Source organism: Staurois parvus, unplaced genomic scaffold, assembly GCF_062004578.1.
Source record: "Staurois parvus isolate SC_StPar_1 unplaced genomic scaffold, SC_StPar_1.0 ptg001016l, whole genome shotgun sequence".
Classification (NCBI taxonomy): Eukaryota; Metazoa; Chordata; class Amphibia; order Anura; family Ranidae; genus Staurois; species Staurois parvus.
Window position 1 is genome coordinate 343,161 of NW_028318812.1, and position 20,733 is coordinate 363,893.

Consider the following 20,733-nt stretch of genomic DNA (forward strand, 5'->3'; position numbering starts at 1 on the left):
TAGAATACACTACAGACCCATATATAAAAGCAAACCCCCAAGAAAGAAGAGCAAAGACCCACTGGCAGAAAAAAAAAAGAAGGGGGAAGGGCAAGAGAAGGAAAAAAGCAAGTGAGAATGGGCAGGGTCAAGAGGGGTATGGGATCGGGCACATAGAGTGTGTCAGTCAGAGGCACCCCAACACTAGCCGCAGGGAGAGTAGGGAAGGAATATGCCAACAACAGTTCCCAAATCTTTAGTAACTTGGGGGTCTTTAAAGCAGAACTCTGGGCAAAAACATTTTTACATGACCTTGTTGCTGATTTCCTACCTTCACTGAATAGGTCATCTGCCTTCTGGTACACTCAGTAGTTGCTCTAAAATAGCCTATTTTCAAATCAAATTCTTTTTGGTTTCCTGTTTGTAAGACCGGTGCCTGCTATGCCTCCTATTCCCCCAGCCACTGGTCTTGGCATATCGCTTCTGTAGCTCTTTCTTCAGGAAGCAGTGATGTAATTCAGGCTTCACTTGCAGTGGTGGACAGACCGAGACTCTGACACAATCAATGCATACAGACCTAGTGTACCAACCCACATTCACTACATTTCCCTGTGGTTGATGGGAACTGTAGTTTCCATTTACTGCAGAGAGGATATGATGTAATCCCGGCTGTTACACCTCCTCCTTGGCAGAGCAGATGCTGTTATCTTTCAAAGTACAGAGATGAGGTCATGAAAATTAAATTAGACTTTTCTCCTCAAATGGAAAGTTTTTTAAAATTGTATTAGCCGTTTAGTGTTTTGTGTAGGGGGGTGTACTAATTGGTGATTTTCTTGCCTATCCCAGAGTTCTTCTTTAGGGATACTGGACATTTGCTCATTAAGCATCAGAGCCATCATACAGTCTCTTGCACCGTGGAAGGGAACCGTAGTTTTTTTCCAGGCTTGGGCAATGTCGTTCGAGAATTTAAGTACACGTTAATACCACTGTGGAAAATCAGACGATCATTCATCCAATTTTTCTCAATGTGTGTACCCCAGTTTAGACTGCTGGGAGAAGGCTTATCAAGAACAAAAAAAAAAAAAAAAAGACAGTTTGCAGGTTTAAAAAATGTTTATTAATCAGACATCGATGAACAAGATGCAGTAGTTTAGAATGATAAAATGATTTAAAACAAATTTAACAGATGCCTCTTTGGAATTCAGCTCTCCATAAAGATCAATAATACACCATCCAAAAACTGAACATGTATGAGACACTTCGGCTTGCTACACACCACTGGTGACGAGAACAATCTAAAGTTTCCGATTTAAAGTTTATTACATTTTAAAAACAATTCATAGTGTGAGACAGACTTGAGGCTCAGTGGTTGAAGAGCTGCAGAGAAGACTCCAATCCCGGGATTTACGTTGGGACTTTTACTGTCAGCAACAGCTAAACAGCTACTGGAAGCCTTGATCTGTTTTTGGGCTTTGAAGAGACATAACACATTAAATTACAACTAGAAGAGCAAAAAAAAAAAAACAGTGCTGATTACTAACTAGTGGAATGAGCTATTACAATGAGCCATTTACTAATCTAATCGGGTAGAAGGTACAATAGCTCTAGGCATCAAAATTAAAAACTTGAAAGTGGCCATTAAAAAAAAATGATATTACCTTTACGTGCCAGCTGGTATATGACGGAAAAAATACCTTTGTAATCAAAAACACTGCTTGGGGAGCCAAAGAAAAATATTCCCGGTAAAAACAGCAGCTATTTTTTATTTGTTACAATTACTTACAAGGAAAAATATACACAGACCCAGTGTTAGCTTCAAAAAGAACGAGTAACTTAGAGTTTACAAAATCGTGAATAGAAAACATTTTTTTTTCTTTGCTTATGGCTTAAAAAATTTAGCAAAACCAAGGCACCTAGTCATCATTAACTGCAAGAGTCTTATTATCACAAAAGGCAACGTGGAAAATTTCATGGAGTCCGAACTATATGATTAAATGAAAGATAAAAATGAAAGAGAAAATGACAAAGAACCCCAAAACAAAAATTCCACCCGAATGAGAATGACTCGTGGATGAGCATGGCAGTGACTTGTAGGACACGTCTACAAATTAAAAACACACACCTGTACAAGTAAATCTTTAAAACCGCAGCAGTGCAGGCATGATCAACAAATCACAAGGTTCCAAAAATCCGGCAACGTGAGATGGATGAGCTTGATAAATTTTTACTGGCTAAGTAAATTCAAGTAAAGTGCTTTAAAATATATACAAAAGAATTTCAAGAAACAGAGCCCCTTCCAGCCCAAGGCCAACGTACGCAAAAGGCAGATGTGATTTGCAGAGAGTCGGCAGATAAAATTAATTATTCTATAATTGAGAAGTTGCCACATTAAGGTGTGTACGGGAAAGATTTCTGTTGACGTAATTTATTGTCTGCTTTACAAGAAAGTCAAATTCATTGCACTCTCAATTTCCTATGGTGTTTAGGCAGGCAAATTCATCACCGGTCAGTACTGGAATTTGAGGTACTGGTGTGTGCCAATGCTCTGCTTAGCTGAGCGCCATCTAAGTCTATAGAAGGGTTCACTAAACACTTAGGATTCAATTTAGGATTTCACCCAAGATTCACACATTTTCAATTCAGTTAAAAGAACAGATGAATCTTAAGTGAAGGTTGTATGAATCTTGGTCTAATATTTAGAACCCCTAGTTGATAGTCAATGAAGCCTACCTTCGATGGTGCCTAATCTGCCCTTAGGTGAATAAAGGTCAGTGCAAACAAAAGGCAAGTGTTGGTGGTGGACTCAGCCCCTATGCGATTGATTTATCAAAACTGGAGAGTGCAAAATGTGGTGCATTTCTACACAGAAACCAATCAGCTTCCAGGTTTTTCTTGTCAAAGCTTAATTGAAAAAGCTGAAGTTAGAAGCTGATTGGCTACCATGCACAGCTGCACCAGATTTTGCACCCTCCAGTTTTAGTAAATTAATCCCTAGGTCTTCCACAAACAATGGGCACCTTCTTGCTGGCTAAAGTAGTAATAAAGACAGCTTGTGTTCTGTAGCTTTCTAACAGATTGACCACTCTTGTTATTGGGAATCTAAGACAGCCTTTTATCACAGAGAAACTCTTGGAATCATTATCAGGTCTTGGGGGAACCTTGCTAAAATCAATACACTGGTGATCAATGGGAAAATTGCCCCTTACATTGGTGGCCAGTGGATAGAAAACCCCCTTTTGCAGGCAGCTAAAACAATTATTGACGTCATGCAGCTGGCTTTGCCAAGTGGCAATGGATCTGGAACTGCACAGGCACCAAAAAATGGAAGGACAGGCAGCTTTAGCTCAACTTCTGGAAGAACTCTAGGGTTCCATGGAAGGCTCGCTGAGAATGGCTAATCTAGGGTATCTTCAGGGCCTTGGTTGATGAGTTTTGGGCTTGTGTCAATGGCATCTGTTTAAGACGCTTCTGAGATCATTCAGAATTTACTGACCTCTTGATCTGCACCTGGCTAAAAGCCAATCCCTTTCAGGGTTTTAAAACTCCTCCATCAGGGAGAACAATGAAGAATCAGGTTGCCAAGCTGACTCAAATCTTCATTTCTCTGCCTGATAAAAGGAACATTTAGAACCCCCACAATAAGTTGCTTTTTGACTTTCTTGCCATGAAAAATAAACTTTTTCTTGACTCAAAGCTTAGTGGTGCTCTGAACCCTTACATATGCTCTAGACTACTTCAAGGGCCCTCAGGGATACCCTGGTTGACAGAGAGCTGCCTCTAAAAGTTGGACTTTTAACAAAATGTTTGCTTGGTGTTCAGTGCTCCTAAAGCACACTTGTCTGTTGAATCTGATCTGCATTTGAACTGTTTCAAGCAGGTTTTTCAATCCCTCTAAACTTGTATGGGAATGCAAACCCCATCTGAAGTAAACAAAAGCCCTGAAAGTGGTATTTAAGGAAAGAAAACAAGAGGAACCTGTCAAGACCAGAATGAGAACTGCCAACTATGACCCAAACCAAGCCCAAGTATATCATGTCCTCTGTTAATTCCATAAACTTGTTCTGAATCACTAAGCAGTAATGAGTGGCCTAATCTGAGATCAGCCACTGGGACACAATGGTTACTAGGAGAGGTGTTGCAATGGCTATATATTTGGTTCCCTCAGTATCTACATCAGCACCCAACATAAATAATCGTTTGTCTCAGTTTAGTGGATTTCAGATTTATTAAAGCCCTTGGAAGTTAATAAGCTGAACAATGAAACAATGAATAGTGCCCCTAAGTAACAGAAACCATTTCAATTATCTCCCAAGAACCTCTAAGTATGTGCAAGGTATGTTTTGGTGCAGATAACTCATGTAGAGGTTTTGTCCCACAAATGTCACCAGTATTGATATCAATAGAGGTCTTGGTAACATGAAGTGCATTTTGTTTCAAAGTGTTCTGCATTTATTACTACTATCAAGATTTCATATGTACAGCATGTAGGGAGTGTCAGCATAGAAACCATAACAAATTATGAGGAAGCAAGTTGCTGGCCAGGATGGCACCTGACCTATTAAATGTCAATTTAGCAGCTAGATAACCAACTGGTAAACTAGTTCTCTGAACTGTATACCAAAATCTATCTGCTCCTTTCCAACTCAGAAAGCGCCATACCATGTACCGATGTGATGTCACTGTCAGCCATTATAAGCTTTGTAGCGTCTTCAACCCAGCACTCTGATTGACTGAACAAGAATGCAAGTTGTATAATGGCTACCAGATCCAGAGGTATGTAGAACACAGGGGGTTTCGTGTGTGTCATCCATGGTAACCCCATGATTGTTCCTGACCATTGCGCCAATGGAAGGGGGTGTCAGGCTGCCTCCTATGATCTCCCTTCAGATATGCCCATATATTAGGAATACTGCCTTTAGTGTTGGCTATTAGGCTACAGAACAAAGGCTCTAATGATAATAAGAGAGCTTAAGGCACTGAGCTGTCTGACTCTGAGACCTATACAGACAATCTCATATCTCCAGGTATTCGCCCTCCCGAACAGTTGCATGCACAGAATACACAGGACCCCTCTGAGGCCCACAGATATAGAATTATAAGCACACACACATTTGGTCCTGATTTCATGCATATGTCAACCATATCTTCCTAAATATGAACAAGCGCCACATCACGGGGGATCAGAACACGCAGGATACCAATACACATGTGGAATGTCTTCTATGTGTTGGTGCAACTGTTACCACTGAGATAAAGCACAAGGTCCAGACAAGTCCACCACAACCAATCAAAATTCCTATTTCACTTTTCTTACATCTGCATACTGACATCTGATTGGTCTGTGGGTTACTGAACCTGTAAAGCACCACTTGTAGCTTAGTGAACAATACTCCATGCGTCTCTTGTGCATCTATGTAGTGTAAAAACTGTAACATTTAAAAAAGAAAACATTTTGGAGAAACGGTGCCATAGTAGCAGCAAGACAACCTCCACCAGTGACCACCCTGTACAGATTTGCAGCAGAGTTCAATGTTTGGTTGCATTGATGGCAGAAGGGACATCTTGCTCTTATTACATGGGCTGGCTGTGCGGAAATCAGCACAAATGGATTCCAAAGCCGCTCTCTTGATGATGTGTGCAATACAGGTTGGTGAAGCAGGACAATTGTGATTTTAACTTGCCCTGCATTGCCTGTACAGGTTTAAGAGATGCTTTTGTGCCAGACAGAGAACGTTCATGTTTGGTGCAAACACACATCTGGTTTCTTGCTGGAAACAATGGATGCTTTAAGAGGCTGTAAAGGCATTAAGGGACACATCTAGTAAGGCCAAAACGTTTTTAAAACCGTTAGTCTCAGCGCCCCGCCTTATGGTTCTAATACATCGCTCTATTCTCTGTGTCCCAATTAGTCAAACAGCAATGGAGGCAAGACCCCCCACCCTTTTCACCAGGCATGTTGATACTACAAATCCCAGCAAAAAAAAGACATGTAGCACCTTGACAAATATCACCGCACCCAGCTAGAACAAATCCATCACTTATAGTGAACACCTCATCTCTATCCGGCCCATGCATCAAACTAGACACTATATTCTTGTCCATTGTTCCTAATCCCAGCACCACCATTAACCACAACCGATCAACAAAACTCTAAGAATGATTGTAAATCGCAACCCCATTACCCTCCGGAAGGAAGAAAAGAAAAACACCCACCATATATAAATATTACAATCACAGAGAAAACCCAACTGTGAACAGAAAGCAAAAAGGACTTGGCCAAAGTGTCAAAGAACGTAACTCATCATGTGACGGTGTTTGTGTACAGTTTTTCTATAAACTCAGTAAGAAAAAAAAAATCTGGTAATTTTGGTGCCAGAGGTTGGATAAATTTTCATGAAAACACAAAAAAAACCTATTCATAACCCATACTGAATAAAGACGAATGAATAGTCCGCTGGACGTGATTCTCCATGCATTGTGCACAGGGATAAAACTATAGGGGTGGTTACTGCTTGAATGAACAGCTTGCCCTTTTTACCTTGTTCCTGGCTACAGTCACTTACCATTGCACTTAATTTCCCCAAAATACAGCTGTGTATGTACATCCATGATCCATTATATACACACATACGTTTCTTGTTGCGTCCCGACTTGACTCCGTTTGGCCACTCAAGGCCATCACCACATGGAAACATAGATTAAAAACCGCAGATTTGGTCTGGTTTGGAATCCACAGATGTAGAACCTACAACCCAACAGTCCTTTGCCAACACCACATAAAAGATATGTATAAAACGTATTTACACATACAGACATTTATATACAAGTAGACACTCTGCGTTGGTCAGTTGTTCTATACCATTTTTGCTAACAATAAAGGTTAAAATTGAGCGTATTGGTGACCTCTTCATGCATCTTAGGGGTAGCCATGGCATCGGAACAGAAAAACACTTCAAGAAAGGCGTCACAGGCTGACGGAGTCCATCACTGATGCAGAGAAGAGACACCTGAAAGCAGTATGGTGGAATTACTCATGTGGAAGGGGCTTTGTCATGAGTCGTCACCAAAGATGACCAACCTTGCAAAAGCTCTTCTGTAGGTTAAAACACAGCATTACAATATGGCAGTGTGCACTGCGTTTAGTTGGCCCAGGACTTCCGGTTCTCAGTCTTCTTTTGGGCATCGGCCTTTAGGCTCGCGGCTCGGTCTAATTTTGCCAGAGCAGTCAACGTGGCGAGGTTTCCGGCAGAACTGGAGAGACCGGCACCCTTTCGGTTGTCAGCTGCTCCTTGCAAGCGTAACCCGGCGCTTTTTCTGCGTGTCGTACCCGTGGCTTTCTTGACTCTGTTGGACCTCACCAAGACACCGTAGCCAGGGTTACATTTAAAGTACTGCTTGCCACCCACAGAGCCATCATTCTTGCCTGCAGAAATGAAGAAGAAATGAAGAATCGCTTTAAAATTCAATTTAACAAATAAAACACAAAAAAACTGCAGTCCTTAGATGTGCTGGCTGCATTGGTTTTCATTTTTTAGGTTTTCTTTCCTTTATTTTTACCTAGTGATCCTGCCAGTAATACTTCTCCTGTCCTAGGGTGATGACGGCACTGGACTGCACATGTAGAGTCCAGTACTGGTGTCACCCTTGGACAGGACTTCAGACCACATCCTCTTCTTCTCATCTCCATAACATCTTTGTAGTTCACAGAGAACTGGGAACAATGCAACTGATAGCAGTAAGCACAGCTACACAGTGCAGAAAATGATTAGTTAAAAAACAAAAAAAACAAAAAAATTACATTTAATTTTAGTGTAAACAAATGTCAGCCAACCCTCAGATACCAAATATGTCAGGTCTCAAAGTTGCATGCACCTGTAGAACAGTGCCAAACCTCTAGAGCTCATCAAATTAGAGTTCAAGTTTCTTCCTTAAGGAAGATTTTACCAAAACCCCCCAATGCAGTTCCATAACCTCTGAATAGTTCATACCAGGGATCCTTCTTATTTACAGAAGTAATGTTATGCAATAGCCAAGTCAATCACCTGACCTGAATCCGATTGAGCATGCATTTCACTTGCTGAAGACAAAACTGAAGGGAAAATGCCCCAAGAACAAGCAGGAACTGAAGACAGTTGCAGTAGAGGCCTGGCAGAGCATCACCAGGGATGAAACCCAGCGTCTGGTGATGTCTATGCGTTCCAGACTTCAGGCTGTAATTGACTGAAAAGGATTTGCAACCAAGTATTAAAAAGTGAAAGTTTGATTTATGATTATTATTCTGTCCCATTACTTTTGGTCCCTTAACAAGTGGGAGGCACATATGCAAACTGTTGTAATTCCTACACCATTCACCTGATTTGGATGTAAATACCCTCAAATTAAAGCTGACAGTCTGCAGTTAAAGCACATCTTGTTTGTTTCATTTCAAATCCATTGTGGTGGTGTATAGAGCCAAAAATGTTAGAATTGTGTTGATGTCCCAATATTTATGGACCTGACTGTAAATGGTGAACAACCTCCTATTACATATGCAGCTGGTAGAGGGGCCTCTTCACTAAAACCGCTGGCCCCTTGATCCCTCTACTTCCTGCAGTTTGAACTTAGCTGGAGAAAGAGAGCGCACTGTGCATGTGTGCAGTTTGAACACCCAAAGCGGCTGCTACTAAGATCAGTAGAGATCATGCATGCGGAAGAGGGGTGCACAAATGCAATGTCCAGCCTATCCTGCAAATGGCAGGACAGAGGGGAATCAATTGCCAATGGTTTTTGTGGAGCGGCAACCCAACAGCTGCATGTGTAATGGGGGGACATGCACCATTTAAAACATTATGAGCACCAATATGTACTATTTGGAGGATATGGAAATGCCTAGGAAATTGAGGAAAGCACAAAAAACACACCAGGCATATGCAACTATCTTCTGTTTGTTAAAATGTGTATCGAACACTCCATGGCAACCATGGACAGCTGGTGCAAATGGGGCTGAGAACAGGCACAGGTTGATACACCCATTTTACTGCATGTATTAGGAGCGTCGGGGGCACAGTTCCACATCCATGCCCTGGGCATTGAACAAACTTGTCCCGGTACCATGTATATGTGTGCATCCTAGGTGTTGGTTATTTATGTATAGTGAAGGAAATAAGTATTTGATCCCCTGATGATTTTGAATGTTTGCCCACTCACAAAGAAATGATCAGTCTAAAAATCGAATGGTAGGTGTATTGTAACACTGAGAGACAGAATAGCAACAAAAAATTCAAAAGAAATGCATGTCTAACAAATGATGCACTGATTTGCATGTTCATGAGGGAAAGAAGTATTTGATCCCCCATTATTCAGCAGGATTTCTGGCTACCAGGTGTTTTTCATACAGGTAACAAGCTGAGATTAGAAGCAGTCTCTTAAAGGGAGTGCTGCTAATCTCATTTTGTTACCTGTATAAAAGACACCTGTCCACAGCAGCAATCAAACAATCAGATTCCAAACTCTCCACCATGGCAAAGACCAAAGAGCTGTCCAAGGATGTCAGGGGCAAGATTGTGGACCTACACAAGGCTGGACTGAGCTACCAAACTGCACCACATCAAAAGGGACGATGGACGGGGAAATGTACCATCAAATCTTGGGTGAGATCCTTCTTCCCTCAGCCAGGGCATTGAAAATGGGTCATGGATGAGTGTTCCAGCATGACAATGACCCAAAACACACGGCCAAGGCAACAAAGGAGTGGCTCCAGAAGAAGCACATTAAGGTCCTTGAGTGGCCCAGCCAGTCTCCAGACCTTAATCCGATTGAAAATCTGTGGAGGGAGCTGAAAGTATGAGTTGCCAAACGTCAGCCACCAAATCTTAATGACTTGGAGAGGATCTGCCAAGAAGAGTGGGCCAAAATCCCTCCTGAGATGTGTGCAAACCTGATGGCCAACTACAGGAAACGTCTGACCTCTGTGATTGCCAACAAGGGATTTGCCACCAAGTACTAAGTCATGTTTTGTGAAGGGGATCAAATACTTATTTCCCTCATTCTGTCTCTCAGTGTTACAATACATCTACCATTTGATTTTTAGACTGATCATTTCTTTGTGAGTGGGCAAACATTCAAAATCAGCAGGGGAGCAAATACTTATTTCCGTCACTGTATGTGCTTGCGTGGGGGCCCTTTATTTTTTTTTTTTTCTTGTCCCTTTCGGGACACAGGAAGTCTTAAACCTTCGGGGTATACTGCTGCCTACAGGAGGATTGGACACTGGCAAACTACTACTACTTTTTTTTTTTTTACACTAGTGTCCCAGGAGAATGGACAGGTCTTCAGGTCTGTTGTGTAAAAGACTATCCTATTATTTTAGTAAGAGATTCTTCTCTGAAATTCTCCTGGAGGCTTCCCAACCATGTGGCCGACTGGCTTTTGGACCCTGTGATGTGGTACGCAGTACATGCTGCTGAGATTAGAGTTGTAGTATTGCAACCTGGAACTAAATTAATCTAATTGTCATTTTATGTAAAAACTATTTCAAACTATTAACAAGGCTTGTTTGCACAAGTGTACACCCTCTTTGCTTTGAAACCTCTTAATAAGCTTTGGTTCTGCCAATTGCTTTAAGAATTTACTAAACTGACTGAATAGAGTCCACCTGTGTGTACATAAAGGGTCACATTATCCCAAACAAACTAACCGGTTTATACAGGGACCACAATTTATCAGAGAATATATCTAGGCAAACAGCATCATGAATTCTAAAGATCTTTCATAATCAGTCTGGCGTTAAGTAATTTGGCACTATTGGTGTAATTTTGTGGCATTAAAGTGCCTTACCTGCTGGCAAATCAAGCTCCACGCCAACCCAGGTCCCTGCTTGAAAATCTACAGAGCCAACGTATCTGACGATACCAGTCTTATTTGTCCCGACTGTCACATATTCCCCTTCTTTCAACCATTCAGGGACTTCCTGGCACTCCTCAGAGTCAGATGCCACATCCATTTTCTCTTCTACGCTTTCTATTTGCTCATCCAATGCTTCCTTACTTTCTTTTAACTTGACAGCACTCCCCGGCTTCTCTAAACTAGGCACATCCTCAAGGTCATCTCCAAGCATCCGTGTGAAAGATTTCAGTTCTGACGGCTTTACTTTTTGTATCCTGAATGGAGACACAACGCCTTTGGTTTGGTTTAAGTGTTCGGCCATGAGCAATGGTTGAGTGTCCTTGTGGTTTTCTGAAGATAAGGTGCTTGCAGCGATTTTTTCTGAAGAAATACTTTCTGAGGTGGCTGTAGTGCGATGGGCTTGCAAGTTTGTCAAAAGGGGCTCTTCATGTTTCCTAACATGACCTTCTAAACTAGGCTTGCTGTGATCAACAAGGACTGAACCTACCGAGTCATTCACTTCCTTAACATTTGTACCACCAGCTGGAATATCTTCTTGAAGCCCAACATGGGTTTTGTGGTAAACCCCAACTGGGGTGGCATCTATTTTGCTTGTAGATTCTTTTTTAGAGGTCTCTTGAGCAAAAGGTACACTGGGTGGACTAATGTCAGTAGCTGTTGGGCTTAACGTTTGACCTGTAGGCATCTCATTTCCTGTAGTTAATGCCTCTGATAAAGTGGCTGTGGAGACGCTGTGGGAAAAGTACCCACTTGAAGCTTCACTGACAGGACTTGGAGGACCCTCTTGGGAATCTTGTACTGGAGATTCACATGGTTTTGGCTGTGAAGGCACTGTAGATGGCTTCTCATTTTTTTTCTCTTGCGTTGGTGAGCGAGCAATCACTGGTTGGTGGGTTATAGTCCGTTCTTCAGGGGCAACCTGGCAATTGACAAAAGAATTAGCAGACCATTACAGATGTTCATAATGTCAATCATTGACCAACTAATATGACACTGGACTACAAACAGAGAAATGGACAGAAATTAAATCAAAAGATCGGAATTAATGTAACACATATCAAATGAAAACTCCAGCCACAGTAACACTTACGGCACAGGGGTGCCTTCCTGTCAATGGCGCCCTTTTTTTTTATGCATGAGCGTTAATAAAAATATGCTGTCGTTGTCTGCATGTATACTTAGCTGGTGGCATTTCAATTAACTGCTGAATCCGTGTCCACCCAGCTGTAATGCCTTTACAATTAATACTGGAGTCAAGCAAAAGTGTACTCCAGAGATACTAGGTGATTGGAGCAAAAGTTCGGCCCACCCTCACCACCCGCAACATCCTAGGACACATCACAGGTCCCAGGAGGCTTCGAGACACATTCAGAAAGTGCAGCGTGCCTCACACAAGCACAGTGGGAAGCCAGCTGTGCAGCCATAGGGAGTCACAGCCGGCTTCTCACAGTCAACATGGACCTAAAGCCAGTCGGGGTGAAGAAGGTGCTGATTCCCTGGGCTGGTAAGTGTCTTTTTAATTGAAGTCAACAGTTTATTGTAGCTGCTGAAATTCTTTTTTAACTGAAGTTCCTCTGCTCCTGTACACTGATAGGAGTGTCTGCTACCCTTGGAAATGTTTTCTGTGGTGGCTTGCTTTTAAGTGTGGTAGAACAATGGCTGTCAGGTGTCCAGGAGACAATCTCACTGCCTCCTGAATGTCCTAATTTAAAAAATCCCCCTTGGCATCCAGTACTGTCTTCACCCGACTGGTTCTTCACTAGGCTTTAGGTCCATGTTGAGTGTGAGAAGCCGGCTGTGGCAATGGCTGTCAGGTGTCCAGGAGAAAATCCCACTGCCTCCCGAATTTCTTTTCTTTTTTTTTTTTTACTGCCAATTAATAAAACTGCACTGCAACAGTCTCGCCATTGCAATAGACTCCCACTCCACTCAAAACGTTTGCCAAGACAAGTAGGACACGTCTTTGGCAGTCAAAAGATTTTTCATGATGTGTAAGACACATCTTTGCCACTCAAAAGGTTTACCATGATGTGTAGGCTACATCCTTGGCAATTACCATGATGTGTAGGACACATCTCTGGCAGTCAAAAAGTTTGCAATGATATGTAGGCCACATACTTGGCAGTGAAAGGGTAAACCATGATGTGTAGGTAAAATCATAATATTCCCAACGAGCACGTTCCTGGAAATACCACCGGCTAGAAACCGTAGACATTCAGAGTAGGAAATAGGTCACCAGCACACTAAGGATACTCCAAAACTTTATTCAGCGGTCACAGAATATTTACAAAGGCAACATTTCAAATCCATGCAGGACCTCTTTATCAGGCAACTAATTTTTCAGATGAAGGGGTCCTGTGTGGTTCCAAAAAATTAGCTTTGTAAATATGATGATACCACTCAAAGCTTTGGACCGATTTGGAGAATCCGTGGTGGGCGGGTGACATATTTCATGCCATGATGTGTAGGATACATATTTGGCAGTCAAAAGGTTTATCATGGTGTGTAGGCCACATCCTTGGCAGTGAAAGTGTTTGCCATGACTTGTAAGACCCATCCTTGGCAGTCAAAGGTTTAAAATGAAAGTCAACCTCCTCTTAAGACCTGTGTTTAAAATCCCCATACTGGGAACTCATTTTTCTTCAAGGCTTGGCAAAGCTGCTTGATGCTTGCTGAAATCCTCCCAAATACCTGGTAACAGCTTGTTGTACTAATTGTGTTATCACATACTGAAGCCTATATATTGACATTCCTAAAAGAACCATGTCTGCATTGTGTGCTATATGTCTAGCCAAGCCATAGAATCAGCACAGGTGTGTTGTTCCTCTACACTGCAGTGCGGTAGGCGGTTGAGTTCACATGTAAATACCAGTTACCCAAGTTCACCTTTAAATGTGTCAACACAGCCGCCTGAACCTACACTTTATTCAGACCTGGCCCCCAAGACCTTACAAGGATCCTGATTGGAAGGTGTTAACTATGAAGAATAGAGGACAGTTGTGGATCACCTCTCGCAAAAGGACAAACTGTGCACAAGGAATACCCCCCCACCTCCCCAATATTTACTTGAACGTTGATTTATGTGACAGGACTGCTCCATCTGCTGCTGTGTCGCACACGATTTATGGGTTCAGGAGGGCTGCGGTGATCTATACGTCTCTAACACTTCTCTGGCTGCACTTAAGGCCGGGATAAATCATGAATTTCCAACTGGCTGCCAAAGATTTATATTTTCCCTTCCAAATTTTCTTCCCCGCCGCCCTCCATTTTCCCGGGGCCTGTCAATTTACAGGTGAAGAATTTAGAGGCTGCTTCGGAGATTAAACACACCATTTCTCAGATCTATTTCCCAGAGGCAACATGTACTAAACTCGGGTAATCAATACTGCCTGTCAGCCGGCAGAGTTATGGGGGAGGCACAAGAGAGGTTTTTGACACGACCTGGAAATTCAATTGCCGGTAATCGGTGATCTCAAAATTCATTACACAATTAGGGGCGTCCTCACCTCATACCACAATCAGAAAAATAATTAGAAAGAAGAAGGTCAGCACAGCTCTGAAAACTACAACTCCCAGCCTGGAACCGTACGAAGAACATAGACACTTGTTAGACAGGAATCTGTCCATATCATCAGTAAGGAATTTGGGTGGCTTGCTACCCCGACTGACAAAGAAACACTGCAACATGGACAGACATTTGTTATTTATAAATATTAATGATGCATTCAAGTGAAACTCCAGCCTTCCCTTCAGTCTTGCACAGTTGTACCGGCTCCTCTCTTGGACTGAAAATGCTTGCTCTGATTTCACTGCACACTGTGAGCTTCTCAAATGTGCATTAGAAGCTGCAGAAAATGAGATAAAGACCCATTTCCTTGCTGGAGGATGTCTGGCATCATCTAGCTCTTTCCTGCCAAGGCTGACTGCCCCTGGCGCCAGCCCCTTTCATGCACTGGATTTCAATTATTTTAATCATGGAAGGCTCAACAACATATGTGGGCATTACTTAGGAAGGTTTGCCTGAAAATCTGCCTAGAACACTCATTCCTCCTGGCATCCACCCATCAAGGTATTTTGATATTTGCATAACTTCTCCCAAGAGCCAGCCCACTGCATTCATCAGGGCTCAGGGTTACTGAGTGGACTACGTAGGCAGGGAGCTATGATGTTTTCAGGAAGCTATTTACAAAAGCCTGTAGGCCCCTCCCAGAAGCCATGATCTGCAGGCATTGCATAGAGAAGCAAAGAGACCCATTGATAGCACTGGGTATAACAGAAGGTATGTACTATACAAATCAAGTGATATTAATACTTGTGAGCTAATATGGTGAAATATAAGTGATCAATTAATCAAATAATTTACTAATACATGCACATTTGGTTCGCTAGCTCCTTATACCAACTCATAAATAGTGCCACAGCATACAAAATAAAAATTATATTACTAATGAATAATAATATTTACTGCTGCGCTCCAGTGCTAAATGAATTATATAAAAAAACTTGCAACAGTGATTATCAGTTCATAATCAAACTATATACTCAAGTATATAGTTTGATTATGAACTGATAATCACTGTTGCCAGTTTTTTTATATAATTAATTTAGCACGGGAGCGCAGCACTAAATATTATTATTCATTAGTAATATAATTTTTATTTTGTATGTACTATACAAAGGTTTTATTTAAAAATTTAATTAGAATGTTATTGAAAAGGGAGGGGGGGGGGGGGGAAGGTAAATAAGCAGATGAAAAGATTACATTCCCACTTTAAATAACTTGTATTCTCAAAATGTACTGTAAAGGTTTTTTTTTATTTGCCTGAATATTAACCCCTTCCCACCAGCGTCTCCCTGCCCTTTAAGAGTTTCAGACACCGGGAGGCGGTGGCGGGGTTTGGGGATCATGTGACCGCCGTGACGCGTCGTCACAACGGTCACATGATCGGGAAAGGTCCCGATCGAAAGAGCGGACCGGGACCTTTCCTTGAGTACTGGACATGTGTGCTTGGAGCGCGCACTCTCAGCACATATGTTTTTTGTTACATGAACGCAAATGTGCGCCTGTTTGGCGTCTAGGCCCAGACGCCGGGAGGCCGCACATTTGTGTGCAGGCGGCGTAAAGGGGTTAATGTATTCAGTAAGTAAATCCTTTTGCAAATTAACCAGTTAAGCCCTTGAGCCAAAATTTACATTTCAGGTATGGACCAATTATTTAATTATGATGCAGACAAGGCCTGTTTTGGTTTTGTTTGGGGAGGGGGGGGGAGGGAAGGCAAATGAATCTTTATTTGTAGTGTTATGGTATTTGACATTATTTAGTTTTAGCCCCGGTTCACACTAATGTCACTTCTGATGTGACAGGAGTCGCACGACAAGGGAAATCCCATTGTTTGTCTGTAGTTTGCTGCTCCTGACAGCTACAGTTAATACAATGCATGAGTTTCTGTTAACATTTTAACAAGCCGTTAAAATATTTGTCTCAGCTGATCAGTGCCAACTGCTACACCAATCAGGACTTCTTCTGTCAAACTGACACTTTACCTGAGGATGTGTGCTATCAGGATGTTCTGAAGAATGTACAAGGTATATCAAAAACCAGCCTCTCTCAACCAGGGTTTCTATAAAGGTTGCTAGGGGTTTCTTGAGCAATGGACAACTTCTGCCTCTCAGATAAGGAACCACTGATAATCTTTTTAGATGTGTAAGGAGTATTCTCCCCACTGAGTACCAACGTAAGGAGCATTCTTCCCACTGATCACCAATGTAAGGATCATTCTTCCCACTGATCACCAACGTAAGGAGCATTCTTCCCACTGATTACCGATGTAAGGGCATCAATTCCCACTGACCACCAATGTAAGGGCATCAATTCCCACTGACCACCAATGTAAGGGATCATCTTCCCACTGACCACCAATGTAAGGGATATTCTTCCCACTGACCACCAATGTAAGAGACATTCTTCCCACTGACCACCAATGTAAGGGATATTCTTCCCACTGACCGCCAATGTAAAGGACATTCTTCCCACTGACCGCCAATGTAAGGGACATTCTTCCCACTGACCACCAATGCAAGGGACATTCTTCCCACTGACCACCAATGTAAGGGATATTCTTCCCACTGACCACCAATGTAAGGGATATTCTTCCAACTGACCACCAATGTAAAGGACATTCTTCCCACTGATCACCAATGTAAAGGACATTCTTCCCACTGATCACCAATGTAAGGGACATTCTTCCCACTGATCACCAATGTAAGGGACATTCTTCCCACTGATCACCAATGTAAGGGACATTCTTCCCACTGACCGCCAATGTAAAGGACATTTTTCCCACTGACCACCAATGCATGCAGCCCTTGAAGAAGATCCTAACCAACAAAAACTAAGGGAGTGAAAAGAACAGCATAAGAAAAGAACCCCCCAACCAGAGGTGGACAGTTCGCCAAAGGCAGGTTTGATATTCCTCCATGCCCTTATCCAGACCACCTGAGGAGGCTCCCTGCCCTTCTCAAAACCCTGAAACGTCCCAACCTCACCCAGAATATCGTGCACCACCACCCCGACAGGAAGGACTTTCTTATGCAGGGCAATCTGGCACCGTGCATTCCACATGAAGTAACAAACAACTATACTAACTAGAAAAAGTGTATCAAAATCCTAGTGAGTCGGGAATGCCCCGTACACCCACTCCGCATTACTCATACAATAGAGAAAAGGCATGCCTAAAACCCTCCCCACCCTTTTATACACCTCTATGTTAAAGGGACACTGGAGCAGAAAGTGGTCCATAGACTCCACTCTACCAACACACTCCGCTCTAGGACAATCCAGATCATCCACAGGGCGATATTTCAGGTTCCCTCTTACATAGAGCCTTCCATGGAAAGTGAGCCAGGCTTGAACCCTAAACTTCAATGGGATTCTCTCCAAATTAATTAAATGCAACCCTCCCTCATTAAAGAACCTGGGGAATGCTTTAAGGCCAAGTGATACACTGAAAGCAGAAGCCAAAATCCTCTCCTCCAGACACTTCCTGGGAAGGGACCTGATATCCTCCACTGTCACCTGCCACTGCCAAAGTATTTTCAGACATGGGGCAACATAAACCGGAAGATTGCCATGTCGGACTCTCAGACTTTTCACTGGCTCATCTTCTCAGCCTCGCGGAAAAGGCCTAAACCAGGATTGAACAGGAGCATTCTTCCCATTGACCACCAATGTAAGGGACATTCATACCAATGTACCTTGAGCTGCAAATATAGTAATTCATATCAGGGGACCCTGAAACTGGAAAATTATTTCCAGAGTTCTTTCACGTTAAAAAGGTTGAGAAAGGCTGTTCTAAATCCGGATTACTCTGAAAACCCTGATTAGCTACATCTGAATTCCTTAATTGTTTTCTTCATGGAAGCCCATTAAGAGAGTGTAGTACCATCATGAGGCTTTGTAATGACTGTGGCAGTTGAGTGGAAATGGGAACTTTGGGTAGGCTACTAGAACCTTTGGGAGATATAACGAGCTGACATGTGACTAAAGTTGGCAGAAACCACGACACCTAAATATTGGTTTTAGGAGGAAAGAGTTTTAACAAGAGGAACAAAAATCCTTATATTGATATACACCTGAGACAATGGAGAGAAATGAATGAATACATTTATCATGATAATATGCAGGTCGCCCTTGTAATAGGACTAGTTGTATTCCACCATACACACAAGCTGTATCCTTTTGGGTTTCTCCTACTTACCGTTTTTGGCTTGAACGCGGTGTCATCGACACTTGCAGACTGGACTATAATCCGAGGGACGGGCTGGAAGGGAGACAAGGTATGGGATTTGTTATATTTATTTTATGTAGAATGAAACAAGCTGCTAAATGTATCCAAAACAGACACAGTTAAATAAATCTGCAGTTTAGACTTTTTTTTTTTTCTTCGTAAAAGGCCCTCTTGTAGGATACCTATTCCTGCACCTACTGGAACATATGTTCAGACTGCTGCTGGCCCTCCTGGACCATAATGCATGATAAGACTTTATCTAGTGACCTCCCCAACCTGCCTGTAGAGTGGAATGTTGTCTAGAAAGCAGAGGCACTAAGGAACTGTAATGCAGCATATGAAGGGATGAGCTTTGCAAATGTCCAGAGTTTGACAGTAAGGGGTCTCCTTATAAAAAAGGAAAAAAAAAAAAAAAACTTCACTGTGCGAATGTGTCAAGCATGAGCACAGCTGTCACAAATAATCTGTTCATTTCCTATAATTGTCAGCTCTATCAAGTGGCCATAATACGGTATTTTAATGATTGAGGTATTTCAATGATTGAGGTATTTCAGAAAAATACAGAATTATAGCCACTAGATGGAGCTGACACTTACTGGAAATAAACCTATTAGACACAATACAGGGTTGCTGTATGAACCCTTGAGGCATCTGCACAATTAACTTTTTTTTAAATAGACTCCCAATAGTGCGATTGGGCCCTGTTTATATTCACTTGCCATGGGTTAATATTGTCAATACAGCTACTGCCCCCTAAGAGCATGATAACATTTGGAAAGTCCTTTATTAATATAGGTTCTGTGAGCTACAGCTGCTATAGTGGGGGCCTTTCTTACAGCAAATTTCAGACATCTAATTCAGGACAAACAGGAACGCTTTGCTAAAATCCATAACATTTTAAATGTACATACACAATATACTGTATGTAGACATTCAATAAAGATTTTAAATTGTTTAAAATTTTTGGTTGTTTTAAAGCACCCCAATTCTGTAAATGCTGCTGTGGGGGTTAAAGGCAAAATATGTAAGAGTATACATAAGCTATAACAATGGTTATGTAATTTACAAAAGTAATTTGTAATATTTAGAAATCTGGCGCTTTCTATAAAATAATCCTTGGTGATCCTGCTATTAAAGTGGTTCTAAAGTCAGAAGGTGTTTTGCCTTAATGCATTTTCTTCATTAAACTAAAAAAACCTTCGACAAACAGCCCCAGCCGCCCCCCTTATACTTACCTGAGCCCGATCTTGATCCAGTGATGTGCACGAGAGAAGCAGCTCTCTCCTCTCTCTCCCTCCTTATTGGCTCAGAGACAGCAGCAGGAGCCAATCAACAGTCGGTGAGGAGGGGGTGGGGTTGAGAGCCACTATCTGTGCCTTATGGACACACAGAGGCAGCTCGGGAGTATGCATGAGTGCCCCCATAGCAAGCAGCATGCTATGGGGGTCCTCAGTGGGGGGGTTGGAGCCAGGAGTGCCAGCAGGGGACCTGAGAAGAGGAGGATCTGGGCTGCTCTTTACAAAACCATTACAGAGTGGGTAACTATGATGTTTATTATTTGTTAAAAAAAATCAAGCCTTTAGAATCACTTTAAGGTCCTTGTTCAGAAACTTCCTATTAGGTGACAACACTTTGTCCCTGTCTTCTAATTGTACCCCTGCATTGTCACACAGGCTTCTAATAGAGACAACTGTTTGAACATGCATTTTTCAGGCATGACCCAATGTTGTTACCAGCAGGAAACCTGCCCTGAGTAATGCCATGCAGCTATCACTGGAGCAAGTGTAGACAGGAAGAGGCAAAGCAGCGCTAAAGCTGGCCATACACTAAGACTGGCAGGATGAACAAAATATATCTAACATACTCCTCCATCCTTGCTAAACAGCATGGATGGAAGAATCTCCAGCTTCGGCTTTAGTGCTCGGACAGAAAGCAGCTGTAGCTGTCGGAATACCGAAATCGGAATACCGAAAATCTCAATGGATAGAGCTTTTGGGCCAACAATTTTTCAGCTGAAGGATGTTGGCCTGGAATGGTGTGACAGGGCCACCCATGGAGCAAATTTTGGCTTGATCAAATGGAC

At 42.3% G+C, this 20,733-nt stretch overlaps 1 protein-coding gene across 1 annotated transcript in view; it reads right to left on the bottom strand.

Moving 5' to 3' along the window:
• Positions 1–1,073: 1,073 nt before the first annotated feature.
• The window catches only part of LOC149441183 (kinesin-like protein KIF13B), an 88,450-nt gene continuing 68,790 nt past the window's right edge, over positions 1,074–20,733 (bottom strand). The window contains exons 6-8 of the mRNA XM_089657652.1: positions 18,621–18,683; positions 10,795–11,782; positions 1,074–7,402 (exon numbers count right to left, since the gene is read on the bottom strand). Coding sequence (XP_089513778.1) covers positions 7,119–7,402; positions 10,795–11,782; positions 18,621–18,683 — 1,335 coding nt within the window. The 3' untranslated portion in view covers positions 1,074–7,118. The remainder of the gene's footprint in view (positions 7,403–10,794; positions 11,783–18,620; positions 18,684–20,733) is intronic.